The 17,949-nt window shown below is 43.3% G+C and overlaps 2 protein-coding genes across 5 annotated transcripts in view; one reads left to right on the forward strand and one right to left on the reverse strand.

Annotated features, from left to right (window-relative positions):
* RHOF (ras homolog family member F, filopodia associated) overlaps nt 1-17,949 on the reverse strand; it is a 57,117-nt gene that overhangs the window by 18,003 nt on the left and 21,165 nt on the right. For 2 of the 3 annotated variants that reach the window (XM_075898638.1, XM_075898637.1), the window contains one exon: nt 2,665-2,752. In XM_075898638.1, the coding sequence (XP_075754753.1) occupies nt 2,665-2,752 (88 nt within the window). Of the gene's footprint in view, nt 1-2,664; nt 2,753-3,661; nt 5,024-17,949 lie in introns of those variants that run through there. The other variant, XM_075898636.1, reaches the window with a different exon arrangement.
* SETD1B (SET domain containing 1B, histone lysine methyltransferase) overlaps nt 1-17,949 on the forward strand; it is a 117,538-nt gene that overhangs the window by 10,423 nt on the left and 89,166 nt on the right. For both annotated transcript variants that reach the window (XM_075898630.1, XM_075898631.1), the window contains exon 2: nt 7,667-7,784. The gene's annotated coding sequence lies outside the window, so the exon portion shown is untranslated. The remainder of the gene's footprint in view (nt 1-7,666; nt 7,785-17,949) is intronic.

Consider the following 17,949-nt stretch of genomic DNA (forward strand, 5'->3'; position numbering starts at 1 on the left):
GAGGATAGGATCAAAGTTCAAAATTATCGGCACAAATGGACTGAGGTAAATAGGATGAGGTTTAATAAGGAGAAATGCAATGTATTCCGCGTAGGAAGGAACAACCTACGTTTCATACATACAGAATGAGAAGCTACTGTCTAGGAAGGAGTACTGTAGAAAAAATCTAGGAGTCATAGTGGACCACAAGCTAAATATGAGTCAACTGTTGCAAAAAAAGCAAATATGATTCTGGGATGCATTAACAAGAGTGCTGTGAGCAAGACACAAGAAGTTATTCTTACGCTCTACTCTGCACTGATTAGGCCTCATTTGGAGTATTGTGTCCAGTTCTGGGCACCACATTTCAAAAAAGATGTGGAAAAATTGGAGAAGATCCAGAGAAGAGCAACAAAAATTATTAAAGGTCTAGAAAACAGGAGCTATGAGGGAAGATTGAAAGAATTAGGTTTGTTTAAGTTTAGAGAAGAGAAGATTGAGAGGGGACACAATAACGGTTTTCAAGTACCTAAATGGGTGATACAAGGAGGAGGGAGAAAAATTGTTCTCCTTGGCCTCTAATGACAGGCGAAGAAGTAATGGGCTTAAATTGCAACAAGGAAGGTTTAGGTTGGACATTAGGAAAAACAACTTAACTGTCAAGGTGGTTAAACACTGGAATAAGTTGCCTAGGGAGGTGTTGGAATCTCCATCACTGGACACATTTAAGAGCAGATTGGGTAGATGTAGATCAGGGATGATCTAGACCACAAGGGGGGAAAGGGGCCTCCATGGGCCGGATTCAGCCCACCAAATGTGTTGATCCGGCCTGTGGCTGACCTGCTCCTCACTCACCCCGACTGGAACCGTGCACCGCTGGCAGGGTGGAGTGGGGAGTGAGAAAATGTGCACGCTTTCCCGTCCACAGAGTCTTCACAGCAGCTGGGAAGTGTGGCACTGGGAGGAGGGGGGGGCGCCTCCCAAACTATGGGGAAAGCCTCTCTTCAGCCCCGCTCCTGATGCTGCTGCATTCTTTTCTTTTCTTTTCTTGGGGGGGGGAAGTGCACCCCCTTATTGGCCTGGGGCAGAGGTAGCACAGCAAGGGAGCCTCACATTGCCAGGGGCGTGCAGCACCTACAGGGAACTGCCAGCTGTTCAAAACAGCTGGCAGTTATCTCTAAGCACCAGGCACCCTTACCAGGACAGGGGATAAAGACTTCACACACTCCCCTACCCCCAGGCCAATTAGGGTCTGTGGGTGGGGAAGCATTCAAAGTCTCCTGGCCTGGCCATTTCTGCCCAAAGCCTCGCCCCTTCTGGGGCAGCCTGCGACCATTTTAGAAATTTGCAAAGTGGCCCCCTTTCAAAAATTATCACCCACCCCAATCTAGACAGTGCTTGGTCCTGTAAGGGTAAGGGATTGGACTCAAAGACCCTTTCAGTTATAGTATTCTATGATTCTTTGATTGTTATAGAACAGTGGTCACCAACCAGTAGATGGGATCTACCAATAGATCTTGGATCCTCTGTCAGGTGATCCTGAATGGTTTGGCTGGGAAGCTATCAAGTGCTGGCATTTCAGTTGCCCCTCCACCCACTGTCATGCTTTCCCTGCCCTATGTCTTGGAGCTGCCCTTAGGAGCCAACTGCTTGCTGTGCATGTTGATGGAGGGAGAAGAGGAGGGGGCTTTGATATCCAGGTGTCCTTCCCCACCCCACTCTCGTACTCCACAGAGAGAGAAGGGGATGCGGGGAGCTTGGCAATACAAATCTCTGTCACTCTCACACTGTGCAGGTTTCTGTCACTCTCACAAACACACACTGCCCTTCCCCCTCATTTCCTGACCCAACATGTATATGGGGAGGGTTGTTACTACTTTTACTGCTTGCAAAGTGGCTTATTTTTAATTTTTAAATGGTCTGTGTATTTCATAACTTTCATTTCTCTCTTATGCTTAAATTTAATTCTTTGAGTGGTGAGTTCTTAAATGCCTAACCTTTGAATCTGGAGTAATTATCCCTGTGGCAATTGTGCTCCTGAAAGTGGCTGGCATGTCCGTGCAGACCCAGAGAAAGTCAGAGCAGGGGATCTCCACATATTGTCCTTGCCTGCGGACACCACTCCTGCATTGATCAATAATGGAGAACCTTAGCCAGTAGAAGCTGTGGGGTTGGTGACTGTAGATGAGGGGCAGCGCGTGGAGCCACTGCTGTACACGTCAGCTGCTTTCAGGGGTGGAAGAGGGCCAGGGCAGGAATAAGCCTGCCTTAGCTCCGCTGCTCCATTTCTGGGGCAGCTGTCAGGCCACTCCCAAGGTGGGTGTGATTCAAGCCAACAACCCTGCCCTCCCCAAGCAAATGTGCTATCCTCTACACCACAAGAATAATCTAGTTTAGTGAATCTCTAGTATTTTTCTGGTAAAAGGGGTCACATAAATAACATTCCATCAAAAGTTTGAAATATTAAAGAATAGTTGATATATCGATAAAAAAGTACAAGCAACTAAATCATTACTGCAGTGCAAAAACTGATGTGTAATGTTATTAATACTAAAAAACCCTTGAAGACAGTTTCCTGCCTGCCTAAGGCAAATCATCTGTTCCTGGATACTGCAGGAGAATTTGCTGTGCTAATTTTTTTTACTTATTTTTCAAATAAAGAAGATCTTGTTTAAAGTGGTTTACCTGCAGTGTCATACAAATTCAGAATTACTTCTTTATTGCCAACTGTAATACTGGTAGTATACTTCTCAAATACAGAAGGTGCATATTTCTGTCAAAAAAGGAAATACAATTCTAGTTACATGGTATTGTACTATTTTGCACTTCCCTAATCCCTCCCCACCAGGGATCACAAAATTCTTTATAAGCATGAATGAAAAAGACTTGCATGAAATCTGTTAGACAGATTTTACTCCATTTTACTTATGAAGAAGATTAAGCAGTCAGATTTAAATGACTGGTCTGCTGTCACATGGCAAAGAACGGAAGGGTTAGAAACAGCTCTGACATCTCCTGGAGGCCGAGAGCCAAGAGTACATATCCCAAATAGAACAAGTTTAATTCTCTGAAATACAAAAAGAAAGGACGGGTTTGCCTGTGACAGATTCCCCGTTTTATCTGACTCTCACCATCACTTCTCTGGCTCTTTAACTGCCGTTACCCAAAAGCCCCCATTACTGGTTTCAATGCCGAGGCTTATCCGAAAGTTAAGGCGGTTTTACAAACGCCTTTGACCAAAAATGACTTCAACACCTGAAGGCAGCACAAAGCGTCTGCGACAGCAGCCCCCCGCCCGCCAAGCCCAACTCTCCAAATGACTAACAGCGTCTGGCAGATGCTGCTTCTTGCGCATCCTGCCACCGGCTCGTTTCTCTCCGCCCCACCGCCTGGAAAGCCCCTTCGCCCCCTGCCAAACCTCCCCAGCCCGCGGGGGGCCCAGCAGCACCTGCCCTGCCTCGAGCGGGCCCCGCCTTGGCTCTCCCAGCCCTGGCCAGCCGGGAATTCCCCCTCAGCTCTCCCGCCGCCCAGGAGCGGGCCCCTGGGAGACTGAAGGGGGGGGGGCAGCCCGGGCTAGGGGGAGCTGGACGTGCCCGCGGCGGGGCGCGCTCCCGGAGACGGCCCCCTGCAGCGGCTGGCGGGAGCGCGCCCTGAGGGGGAGACTGGCCTCCCCGGCGCTCACCTCAGGGAAGGCGCCCTTCGCGTACACCATGAGCAGAGAGGTTTTCCCGCAGCCTCCGTCCCCCACGATCACGATCTTCAGCTCCCTCTGCCCCGAGGGGGCGGGCGGGCTCCCGCTCTCCTGGGGGGCCCCGCGCGGGCCGGGGCCGGAGCCGTTCTCTACCGCCATGCGCGGGTGCGGGGCGATGGGCCCCGGCGTGCGGAGGGGGGACGGGCCCGCCCGGAGCTAGGGCAGCAGCAGCAGCCCGAGAGCAGTCGGCATGTCTGTCAGCGCGGCTGCCTGCGCAGCCGGGGGCTCGCCGCGAGCTCCGGGCTGAGGAGGGCGGGGAAGGGGGCGAGCTGGCCCGGCTCCCGGCTCAGCCGGGGATTGGCTGAGGGGAACCCGGCTCCGAGCAGGTGCCCCACACGCGGGAGACCCGGAGCCCGCCCCGAGGTGGCGCCATTGCCCGTAGACCCGGCCCCCTCGCTTCGTTTCCCGCACGCCTATCTCGCTTCGGGAGCGTTCAGCGCACACGCTGACATCCCTCCATCCGCATGCTCACAGGGGCCCCGTGGGCAGAGATCCTCCTACACACAAAGGCCCTGTGCAAACTGAGACACCCCCAAACGCAGGTCAGATAGTCCACCAGAGGCCTTCTGAACACTGAGACCCATTTCTAAACAGGAGACCAGAGGACAGTGAAATCCTTGTCCCACACAGGGGGAAGGAGAGGAGACTATGGACACTAATAGGGTGCCTCTACACAGCACCCTAAACTTGAACTAAGATACAGAATTTGTGCTATGCAAACTACATCTTATTTTGAGACTATTTTGAAATATTGCGAAATGTGATGTAGCTACAGTACATAGCGCCAAATTTCAAAATAATGCACTATTTCGAGCCATCCCTTATTCCCTCATGCAACGAGGTTTACTGAGATCGTGAAATAGCATGCCTATTATTTTGAAAAATATTTCAAATAACAGGTGGCTTGTGTAGATGTGGGGTAGCTATTTTGGGATACCTCCAATTTTCCAAAATAGTTATGCACTGTAGACAAACCCTAAAAACCCATTACGTACACAGAAATCCCATGGGCACTGAGACACCCCTGACCCCCAACTCCACATGAACGTCTTTCTGAAAACTTTCAGGTACACCCTTTACATTGCACTCTGAGATCAAACCCATTTACACAGGAACTTTCAACCTCTTACACCCAGAAGCTCCTGGGCTGTGTCTACACTGGCACCTTTTTCCAGAAATGCTTAAAACGGAACAGTTTTCCGTTATAAGTATTTCCGGAAAAAGAGCATCTACATTGGCAGGATGCTTTTCCGGAAAAGCCCTTTTTCCGGAAAAGCGTCCGTGGCCAATGTAGATGTGCTTTTCCGGAAAAAAGCCCCGATCATCATTTTCACAATCGGGGCTTTTTTGCGGAAAAGACTACTGTGCTGTCTACACTGGCCCTTTTCTGGAACAGTTTTCCGGAAAAAGGACTTTTGCCCAAGCAGGAGCAGCATAGTTTTTCCGGAAAAGCAGCTGATTTCTTACAGTAAATCGTCACTGCTTTTCTGGAAATTCAAGGGGCCAGTGTAGACAGCTCACAGCTTATTCCAGAAAAGCGGCTGCTTTTCCGGAATAAGTGGCCCAGTGTAGACACAGCCCTGGTGAATTAAAATGCCCCCTCTCAGATCTTCCTCTCTAGGGAGTGTACTGTTCCTAAGTCCTGCCCTTTCCCTACTTTTCTGGCATCCTTATCACCTTTTTTTCAGGAGCATTTATTTGAACTTAAAACATGTATTTTATTTATTTTAAGTCCCTGGCATCAGCAGGAAACATTTGGTGGAGGAGCAACATCATTTTTACTTTCTTCAGAAATAAAAGCAGACAAAAATAATCTTTGTGTCTGACAAACCACACCTCTTCAAGGTGTTAATGATGCGGTATCAGGAAAAGAACAGCTGTTAGGACAACTAAGGTAAAGTACTGACTCAAGTTCATTCTTACTGAAGCTCCAGATTACTTCAGTATGCCACCAGAGATTAATGTGGATCACTTTTATTAATTTCTAATGCATTTGCCATGTTCGTACTTATGTGCTCTATTCTTAAATAAGGAAACATCAACTGAGTTCAGAATTATTGGTATCATACTAACCTTACTGTCATAAAATTCAGCTTTAATATTGTGTTCATTTCAGTTACATATATCCAAATCCTGTAAACTTTTATGTACAGACTTATTTATGCATAGGTAAGTAGCATCGCTTCAAAGATAAGAACCAGAGGGGTAAGATGACAAGTATCATCTTGATCTTGCATTTCATTGGAATTACTCTGCATTTACAATCTGATAACTAGATCAAAATTGGCCCCCATTCTCTAAAGGGACTAAGTCCTATGCCTCGCAAAGATAGACCATTTCCTTCCTCTTCCGTGAAGAGTATCTCAACTTTTCTCCCATTTGGTATGCAAATCTAAATTCATTAGGCAATCTGGCTCACCCCTAAAACTTTCTGAAATATTATCTCTGTAAAGGTTAAAAATCCACCAATGGAACTGTTGAGTTTATTATTCCCTAATTTTACCTAGTTTTTTTAAATTTGAGTTCACATAGGGTCTGACATTTCTTCTTGCACAGTTGTGTCACTAGATGGCCTTCGAGACTACATGCAAAAAAAAAAACAGTTACAAACTGAATTGTCCAATGCCTTTGAAATCAGAGATGTTTCAAGGAAAACATTAATTGATATACAGAGGACTGAATAGAAAAAGGAGACCGTATTACAGTGGTAGGAGGGGCATATAAGAACCCAGATAGAAGCTCTAAAATCAAAACAAAAGGCATCTGAGTTCACTCCTATATGATGTTAATGTTTTATTTTAGAGAAAAAGTTACATAAGCATTTAGAGTATATAGATTTGTCAAAAGATAATACAAAACCTTATGAACATTCCAGACCTAAACATAAACATATTCTTAGAGTCTGGTCCTGCAAGATGATGGGAGCCCTCACCTGCTACGTCTACACTGGCCCCTTTTCCGAAAGGGGCATGCTAATTTTCAACTTCAGAATAGGGAAATCCGTGGGGGATTTAAATATCTCCCACGGGATTTAAATAAAGATGTCCACCGCTTTTTTCCGGCTTGGGGAAAAGCTGGAAAAAAGCGTCTAGACTGGCCCGATCCTCCGGAATAAAGCCCTATTCAAAGTAGGAATAAGAGATCCTCCGGAATAGGGCTTTATTCAGGAGGATCGGGCCAGTCTAGATGCTTTTTTCCGGCTTTTCCCCAAGCCGGAAAAAAGTGGCGGACATCTTTATTTAAATCCCCCGCGGATTTCCCTATTCTGAAGTTGAAAATTAGCATGCCCCTTTCGGAAAAGGGGCCAGTGTAGACGTAGCCACCTTGTATGGATTTCAGTGGCAATTAAGGGCATTCAGCACTGTCCAGAGATGGCATAGCACTTTGCTGGATTAGGCCATTATCCCAATCTTAAAATCATGTTATAATCAATAAATATACTTCATCATGTCACTTGAATAAATTACTGTAATTTATGGGGGGTTAATTTAATAATTAATTCAAGGTAGGGTTTGTTTGATTCTTTACCAATAATAAAATAATAATAATCTGCAAACTTTCTCTTTATACTTAGCATTAGGAGAAGCATTTAGATTCAGGACTCATCATAAAACAAAAGAGCAATTTAGTCTATTCTAAACATTATATAGGTAGATATAGTATTTTAAAATAATAGACATTCAAACTAACATTTGAAAATTGGAATAGTTAAGTATTTTGTTTCATTATTTTAAATTAATGTTTGTACAATGCTTTGCACATAAAGTAGTATACAAATGCGAAGTATTTTTCCTTGTTGTGATAAATGCACACACCTTTATTATAAGCCTGATCCTGACTTAAATGGGAGCAGAACCTGGTCCTTTAGTAACAAATTGCAAATATGATTCTTAAAACCTGTAAAAGTGTTTTATCCCATTTATTTGTTTATTGCAGCTAAAACAAGTACAAGTACACCAGTACATTACATCTCTTATCCATTGGAGACTGTGAAGTACTAAACATATAAAGACTTGCAGTGACTCCAGCAAAATCAAGAACCTGCATTACGGAGGTATGTAAATATTTTGTGCATATTGCATTTTTGTTACCACCAATATTGGTTACCAAATTAACTTACACTGCTCATCACTTCACCAATTGATACTTGAGGTTTATGTTTATCATAAGATTACAAATGAAATTGATTGTACACTAAATTTGGGCCCTGTTTACATTGGAAGCAAAATGATGCTAGATATATGAATTAATCTAGCAAAATGATGCTAGATATATTAACTAATATAGAAGAGGGGGTCTTTAATCAAAGTGGAGAAGAATTTTTGGCTTGATACTAGTGTCATAAAATCATAAATCTTTAAAAACAACTAATAGACCTGAAGTACCTTAGAGACTAACAAAAATGTAGATACAGGCAGTCCCCGGGTTACGTACAAGATAGGGACTGTAGGTTTGTTCTTAAGTTGAATCTGTATGTAAGTCGGAACTGGCATCCAGATTCATCCGCTGAATCTGGACACCAGTTCTGACTTACATACAGATTCAACTTAAGAACTCCAGGCTTCCCCAAGTCAGCTGCTGCTGAAACTGATCAGCAGCTGATTCCAGGAAGCCCGGGGCAGAGCAACTCTGCCTCGGGCTTCCTGTAGTCAGCCGCTGGTCAGTTTCAGCAGCGGCTAACTTGGGGACGCCTGGGGCAGAGCAGCTCTGGTGCTGCTAGGTTGGTCCAGTAGCGCGGCCGCTCCTCGGCGCTACTGGACCAACCCAGCAGCACCCCAGCTGCTCTGCCCCAAGCGTCCTGATTCAGCCACTGCTGAAACTGATCAGCAGCAGCTGAATCAGGACTCCTGGGGCAGAGTAGCTGGGGTGCTGCCGGGTTGGTCCAGTAGCGCCAAGGAGCAGTGCTGAGGGACCAACCGGCAGCGCCCCACCTGCTCTACCACAGGCCCCAGGCTTTGCTCCACATCTCCCTGGTATGCTGAGGGGGGCACTAGCTGCGTCCCCCCCAGCAGACCAGAGACGCAGAGCAAAGCGGCGGAGGACCCGGGCCGGACCCCCGGCGCTTCCAGCTGATCTGGAAGCGCCGCAGTCCGGCCCCGGTCCTGCGCCGCTTTGCTCAGCGTCTCCCTGGTCTGCAGACCAGGGAGACGCTGAACAAAGACGCGCAGGACCCAGGGCCGGACCCGCGGCCGCTTCCAGATCAGCTGGAAGCGCCGGGGGTCCGGCCCCGGGACCTGCGCGGCTTTGCTCCCCGTCTCCCTGGTCTGCTGGCTCCCGCAGCAGACCAGGGAAATGGGGAGCAGCTTTTCTCGCCCCGGAGGAGGCGGGTGGCGGGACCAGGCGTCCCGCCGCTCCAGTCCTCCGGGGCAAGAAAATCCCCGTTCGTATCTGCGGATCCGCCATAAGTCGGATCCGCGTAACTCGGGGACTGCCTGTAGTGTCATTATCATGATGAGCTTTTGTAAGAAGTGAGTTGTGCCCATGAAAGCACGATACCATCTACATTTTTGTTAGTCTCTAAGGTGCTGCAGGACTATTAATTGTTTTTAAAGATTTTTCAATTACAGACTATTACGGCTAGCCCCCTGGAACTATAAAACCATAAAGTAGCATACTTAGTATTAGGGAACTGTCCACTGTGATTTTGCATCATAGAGTATGTCTAGACTACAGGCTTTTGTCAACAGAGGCTTTATCGACAGATACTGTCGACAAAGCTTCTGTCGACAAAGAGAATCTAGATTACATCCAGTTTTGTCGACAAAGTAAGCCGCTTTGTCAACATGAGAGTGTAGATGCAAAGGACAGCGTAGATGCAATAACGCCTTCTGTCGACAGAACTCTGTCGACAAAAGGCATTATTCCTCATAGAATGAGGTTTACCGCTATCGACAAAACTGCCAAGTTCTGTCGACGTTATGTTGACAGAACTCGGCAGTAGTATAGACGCAGGAATAATTTTGTCGACAAAAGTCCAATTTTGGGGTGTGTTTAGACTACAGGGTTTTGTTGACAAAAGTGGACTTTCGTCGACAAAACTATACCTGCATCTACATACCACTGTGTTCTGTCGACATAATGTTGACAGAACTCGGCAGTTTTGTCGATGGCGGTAAACCTCATTCTACGAGGAAAAACACCTTTTGTCAACAGAGTTGTTGACAGAAGGCGTTATTGATCTACATTGTCCTTTGCATCTACACTCTCAGGTCAACAAAATGACTTCCTTTGTCGACAGAACTGGATGCAGTCTAGATGCTATTTGTCGACAAAGCCTCTGTTGACAAAAGCCAGTAGTCTAGACGTACCCTTGTTGACAAAACTCTGTAGTCTAGACACGCCCTTAGTTGTTAGGAAAAAAAGAAAAAAACACATTGTCCACACTTCCAAGAAAACCATGCTAGAACCCTATCATCAAAAATTTTTACATATCAATTTGTTTTCATCCTTATTTGGCGAAAGTGTTCTCCCTCTGAAGAATTCCTTACTTCTCCCCTCATATCCATTTACCTACAACAGTGCCCTTCTAATTCATTAATTAGCTGTTAGTATGTAATCATTTAAAAAACTTACATTAAAATTTCAGATAGCATGTTGGTGGATACTTTATAAAATAATTTAGATTGGTGTTTTTGGAACAGTAACAAATTAAAGTATTCCCTTTAAGAAATACTGCTTTTCTGTTTGTAGGAACTTTGAAAGCTATTTTAACGCCAGCCATTTAAAGCTTTATTTCTGTAGACTTACATTAGTTAATAAGTATCAATTACAATAAGATTTCTAAGGGAAAGTCTGTCTCTTTAATTAAGAAGAAGGTGGTGCACATGTGCATGCTTCTCTTGTACATATTTTATGGGGAGATTCAATAGCCAACGGATGCCATCTGCAGTACAGTCATCATGATGTTTAGACTTTAATCAAAGTGAAAAGACAACAAACATTTAACTTTTATTTCTAAATAAACTTTAAAACTTTTATTGTTTAATGTATCCAATAGTTTTTCTTTTGATGAACGCATATATTTTTAGATCCTACAAGACTTAGGCATGTTTAAAAATAAGAACTAGTCACATTGAAGTCAATAGAATTACTCAGCTGTCTAAACTTAACTATGTTCATGTCTTTGAAAACTCAAGACCACCAGGACCTTATTTTTAATCAAAATATTCCAATTACATTATTATTATTTGTATTACTGTAGTGCAGTGGTCTCCAATCTTTTTACACCCAAGATCACTTTTTAAGTCTCAGAACAGGCGAAGAACTACTGCCCCACCCCTTCCTTGAAGCCCCGCCTACATTACATGAGGAAATCTAATGTAAATGTACTGTACAGGTGCGCAGTTCAGAGAGGGCTCAAGAGCTACTCTTAGAGCCCCTGAGATCTACCAGTAGATCGCGATCTACTGGCTGGTGACCACGGCTGTAGTGGATAGAGGTCCTATTGAAGTTGGGAATGTACACAGTAAGAGACAGTTTCTGCCTTGAAGAGCTTGTATTCTAAATAGACAAGATGACAAAGGGAATGTAACATACAGGCAGAAGAAATGTGATGGCTTGCAAACATGTTAGTTCTGCAGTGTTGGGTGGTTGCTGGTTTTTGGGTGGGATTAGCCAAACAAAAAGCCAAATGAAGGAAGAGCAGATACTATAGGAACTGGAGGGGAAATGGAGCAAAGCAAATAAAACATTGAGGGAGGGGGCAGAGGAAGTTAGAATGTACATGCCAAACACATGATTAATCAATAAAGGTTAGTATTGCAAGCACTCAGTCCCAGCTTATGCTTGGTCCCAGGAGCTACCCCCACTGCAGCTCTGCATTCAAAGTAATTTAGGAGCTGGGAGCAGGCAGCTTAGCTCAGTCTCAGCTCATGCCAAGTCCCAGGAGTTACCCCTGCCGCAACTCTGCATGCATAGTAATTAACAAGCCCGCAGGCAGGCAGCCTGGTTCAGTTGTGGGAGCTACATGCATATTATTGCAGAGCTGCTGTGGTAGTAGCTCCTACAACTCGGCACAAGCTGGTACTGATCCAGGTTGCTGGCCACCCCACTAATAAATTTACTGGCAGAGCCATGGGAAGGATGGGTGTTGTATGTAGTCAAAAGCATTAACTGATAAACAACCGCTTATCGGTTTATCATTTAACTGGCTACACTATTACATCCCTAGTCTGAATGTTCTAAAGCTCCCAGTTGCAGCTAGTTTTGCTCTAGGTCCAATATGAGCTGGAATGGGGTAAGTGTCTCCAGACCAGCTGGCTCTCATAAATCTATGCTCCTTCCCCAACATGCAGCTGCACCTGCTGCAACTATTTTTGCACCTTCATTATACTTTGAATTATTATTTATTTATATTTCAGTAGTGTCTAGAAATTCCAACCGAGATTAGGCCCCCATTCTGTTAGGTATACACTAGAGATTTAAATGTGTAGTACTCAACTCAACTACTCGCTTCACCCTGCCTTGCTGCCTCTGAGGCAGCAAAGGGAGGGAGGGGGAAGGCTACCACAAAGCAGCCTCTGCCTGCAGCAGGCTAAGGCTCCCCGTGGGCAGAGGCTGCTCTGGCAGAAGCCCCTGTCCAAGACAAGTCCCAGCTTCCTGCTGGGACCCCCTATGAACAGGGGCTGCTGGACCCAGTGCTAGCCAGGACGGAACCAGCCACTCAGTCCTGGCTTTCACCCAGTCCAGGACCTCTGCAGCTCTGCCTTTTAAATGTAGTAAGAGCCATACAGCTCTTACTATATTTAAAAGGCAGAGCCGCAGCAGTCCAGGACCCAAGTGCTTGCTGGAACTGCTGAGTCCCACCTCACACTGGGGCCTGGACTGAGCTGTGGCTCTGCACTTTAAATGTAGTAAGAGTTAAGTTGCCTATGCACCCAGCTCCTACCACATTTAAACAGCAGAGCCACAGTAGAGTCTCTTATTGACTAATTGTGTACTTGATATAAATTGTATTGAGTACACCATTAGTCAGTTACCTGCTTCTTAACATCCTTACTATCCTCCTTAACATCTTTATTACAGACACAGCCTAAGAGTTCATTCCCCAAAGAGCTTACAGTCTAACCTGACAAAGCAGACAAAGTGTGTAAAAAGAAACAAGATGGTGTGCCATCCCTCTAACAGCTAAAAAGAGCCAGAAATAGAACCTACGTGTCTTAGTCACTGAATTATGCTGCCTCTCATTTTAAATGTTTTTGTACTTTACAAAATGCAGCTAAAGTCAGTCAGTTAAGCAGCTATTATTGCATAGCAATCTACCTTAAATTATTTTGTTTTTCCCTTGGAAACAAAAATCAGCATATTTTGTTAGGTAGATAATGTGAAATGATTAAATGAAAACAGTGGCAGCAAAGAAATTTTGTGTATTACCATTCTGATTGAGGAGGGGATACTGGGATTGCATTAAAATACTGATGTGATTTATATACAAAAGGCAATAAGCAGGGATTTTTGCTTTTAAAATATATTTGATTCTATACATTGGGATATAGGGCCTTCCAAAGATGGATTGCCATTTCAAATCTAGCCCATACTGGTAGATTCTGGGAGTTGTTATATAATCTTGGGTACCTAATGACAGATGTGTTTGGTCTTCGTAGAGCAATATTCAGTGATTGTGTGTCCTCATTAGCACTAACTGACAGTTTCAGTGCAGAATAGGGACTGAAGGGGCACAAAGATTGAACTCCTCTGCCCTCTAGAGGTAGTAAAAGCACACCATGTTATGGCTGAGGCAAATGTGGGGAAGTTTGTAATGTACTATATTCAGTGCCAAAGATATTTTTCTTTGGTGGATCAATGAGAAAACTCAGTGGTCAAGAGCTGTCAATCTCATACTATTCACCAGTACTGAAGTGACTAAAAAAAATTAAAGTATATCAACAAAAATCTACTAGTTAGTAGGAGTGATTTTCAAAAAATAAAAAGTTACACAAGAGACTGCAGTTTTCTTCTTTTTTAATTCAAAGTTTGCATGTTTGATTTGTCAGCCACTGGATTGTATTGTATGACAGACCTTGGGTTTTCATGCACCTAAATTCACACTCAGTGGACAAAATAGGAATTCGATAGAAATATATTTTAAATTAATTTTAAATGTGCTGTATTATATCAAGAAAAAATAAGTTTATAAAAACAAGTTTGATAAATCAGATTTTAATGCAAAACAATGGAAGAATGAATAGTAATTATTTAACTGATTGTTTTGTGTCACCATAGATATTTGGGTAACCAAAGATCCAGCTATTTGCTTTGTGGGATTTTAAGAAGTTTAGATACAACTGAAACTAAAATAACTAACACTGTAAAGACTGAAAGCAATATATTACACACACACACACACACACACACACACACACACACACACACACACACACACACACACACACACACACACAAAAACTCCATTAGTCCGGCATCTAATGCTCCTGGACTCCTGATGGTCCAGCACCATCAGGAACCCGGAAGAGCTGGGGCAGCCGGACAGGCTTCTTCCCCCATTCAGCTGCTGCTGAAACTGACCAGCAGCAGCTGAATCAGGGACGCCTGGGGCAGAGCCGGACTATCGTAAGGGGGGGCTATAAGGGGTCTGGAGTGGCATCCCCTCCCACCCCACTCCAGACCCCTCATAGCCCCCCCTTCTGATAGTCGGGCATATCTGATAATCCGGCACCCCCTGGGTCCTAAAGGTGCCGGATTATCGGAAGTTTACTGTGTATACACACACACACACACACACACACACACACACACACACACACACACACTTCATGTGATATATGATATAGTGACATTTATAAAGCCTGAGTTGACCTCAGAAGTTAAAGATGCTTCCCCCTACACCTGTATATAATTTACAAAATAGCAAGCTTTAATTTATAAAAATTCAAAGAGAAATCACTGATATAACTTTTAACATTTTATTTCAATAGATCACAGTAAGTTTAGACTTTAGTCAATTTCACATTTAGTCAATTTCACATTGAAGAGAAATTGACTAAGGACAAGTTTAGTCAATTTCACATTTAAGTTTAAGTGGGTTTATATTTTAAAATAAAATTTAAATAAAAAAACATCTGATTAAAAGAATGTATCTTATCCACTTCATTCTGAAGGTCAAAGTGGGAGAATTTAAGTTAAAATTAACATGAATAACCTGTAAATACCACGCTGGAACACCTGAAATTATTTTTTACAAATATTGTAGGTATCAAGCCAAGGCAGAGGAAACTGGAAGCATTCTGTTCCAGAAATTAGATGCCAAATAATGATTTTTTTAATATTCAAGGACATTTTTTAATAGTATGATATGTATCACAATGTAGCATATAGTTTCTATACATGGTAGTATGCCGTGATGTGAGGTGATCTCTCAGTGCAGAGCCCCACTGAAATCTGCTAGCACCATAAGAACGGCCATACAGCCATACTGGGTCAGACCAAAGGTCCATCTAGTCCAGTATGCTGTCTGCTGATAGTGGCCAATACCAAATGCCCCAGAGGAAAGGGATCACAACAGGTAATCCTCATATGATCCCTCCCCTATCACCCCCCTCCAGAGAAACAGACTAGGGATACCATTCCTACCCATCCTGGCTCATTAGATTCATGAAGGTTAGGTCCATCAATGGCTATCTAGCTCTTTTTTGAACCCTGTTGAAGTTCTAGCCTTCACTGCATCCTTTGGCAAGCAGTTCCACAGATTGACTGTGTGCTGTGTGAAGAACTTCCTTTTGTTTCAAACCTACTGCCCATTAATTTCATTTGGTGGGCCCTAGTTCATATATTATGGGAGCAAGTAAATAACTTTTCCTTATTCACTTTCTCCACATCACTCATGATTTTATAGACCTCTTTTATATCCCCTCTTAGTCTCTTCTTTTCTAAGCTGAAAAGCCCACATTTTTTTAATCTCTTTGGCTGTGTCTACACTGGGCCACTTATTCCGGAAAATCAGCCGCTTTTCCGGAATAAGCTGCGAGCTGTCTACACTGGCCCTTGATTTCCGGAAAAGCAACGATGCTCTACTGTACAAAATCAGCCACTATTCCGGAAAAACTATTCTGCTCCCGCTCAGGCATAAGTCCTTATTCCGGAACACTGTTCCGGAAAAGGGCCAGTGTAGACAGCCCAGTAGTCTTTTCCGGAAAAAAGCCCCAATCGCGAAAATGACGATTGGGGCTCTTTTCCGGAAAAGCACGTCTACATTGGCCACAGATGCTTTTCCAGAAAAAGGGCTTTTCCGGAAAAGCAGCCTGCCAATGTAGACGCTCTTTTTCCGGAAATACTTATAACGAAAACTATTCTGTTTTAAGCATTTCCAGAAATTCATGCCAGTGTAGACACAGCCTTAATGTGGGACCCGTTCCAAACCCCTAATAATTTTTGTTGGCCTTTTCTGAACCTTTTCCAATGCCAATATATCTTTGAGATGAAGCAACCATCTGTACGCAGTATTCAAGATGTGGGTATACCATGATTTTATATAGAAGCAATAAGATTTTCTGTCTTATTCGCTATCCCTTTTTAATGGCTTCTAATATTCTATTTGCTTTTTTGACTGCCACTGCCCACTGATAGTTCAGAGAACTATCCACAATGACTACAAAATCTCTCCTTTGAGTAGCTGTAGCTAAATTTGTCCCCATCATATTGTATATATAATTGGAATTATTTTTTCCAATGTGCATTACTTTATCAACGTTAAATTTAATTTGCCATTTTGTTGTCCAATCACTTAGTTTGATGAGATTTTTTTGAAGCTCTTCACAGTCTGCTTTGGTCTTAACTATCTTGAGCTGTTTGGTATCATCTGCAAATTTTGCCACCTCACTGTTTACTCCTTTTTCTAGATCATTTATAAATAAGTTGAATAGGATGGGTCCCCGGACAGACCCTTGGGGGACACCACTAGTTACCTCTCTCCACTCGGAAAACTTACCATTTATTCCTACCCTTTGTTTGCTGTCTTTTAACTAGTTATCAATCCACAAAAGGACCTTCTCTCTTATCCCATGACAACTTACTTTATTTAAAAACCTTTGGTGAGGGACCTTGTTAAAGGCTTTCTGGAAATCAAAGTATACTGTATCCACTGGAACCCGCTTGTCCACATGTTTGTTGACCCCCTCAAAGAACTCTAGCATATTAGTAAGGCATGATTTCTCTTTACAGAAACCATGTTGATTTTCCCCCAACAAATTATATTCATCTATGTGTCTGACAATTTTATTCTTTACTATAGTTTCAACTAATTTTCCCAGTACTGATGTTAAACTTATAGGTGTGTAATTGCCAGGATCACCTCTCCCTTTTTAAATATTGGTATCACATTTGCTATCTTCCAATCATTAGGTACGGAAGCTATTTAAAGGATAGGTTACAAACCACAGTTAATAGTTTGGCAATTTCCCATTTGAGTTTTTGAGAACTCTTAAATGAATACCATCCGGTCCCGGTGACTTGTTACTGTTAAGTTTATCAATTTGTTCCAAAACCTCCTCTAATGACACCTCAATCTGGGACAATTCCTCATATTTGTTACCTAAAAAGAATGACTCAGGATAATCTCCCCAATATCCTCAGCCGTGAAGACTGAAGCAAAGAATTAATTTAACTTCTCTGCTATGACTTTATCATCTTTGAGTACTCCTTTAGCATCTTGATCATCCAAGGGCCCCACTGGTTGTTTAACCAGCTTCCTACTTCTGATGTACTTTAAAAACATATTACTATTACTTTGAGTTTTTGGCTAGCTGTTCTTCAAACTCCTTTTTGGCCTTTCTTATTATATTTTTACACATAATTTGACAGACTTTATGCTCCTTTCTGTTTTCCTCACTATGATTTGACTTCCACTTTTTAAAATATGTCTTTTTATCCGTCATTGTTTCTTTTACCTGGTTGTAAAGCTACGGTGTCACTTTTTTTGGTTCTTTTACTGTGTTTTTTAATTTGGGGGATACCTTTAAGTTGGGCCTCTATTATGGTGTCTTTGAAAAGCTTCCATGCAGCTTGCAGAGATTTTACTTTTGTCACTGTACCTTTTCATTTCTGTTTAACTTCCTCATTTTTGTGTAGTTCCCCTTTCTGAAATTAAATACCACAGTGTTGGGCTGCTGAGGTTGTTTTCCCCCACCACAAGGATGTTAAATTTTAAAACATTATGATCACTATTTCCAAGCACTCCAGTTATATTTACCTTTTGAACAGATCCT

This window comes from Pelodiscus sinensis, chromosome 15 (genome assembly GCF_049634645.1).
Source record: "Pelodiscus sinensis isolate JC-2024 chromosome 15, ASM4963464v1, whole genome shotgun sequence".
Classification (NCBI taxonomy): Eukaryota; Metazoa; Chordata; order Testudines; family Trionychidae; genus Pelodiscus; species Pelodiscus sinensis.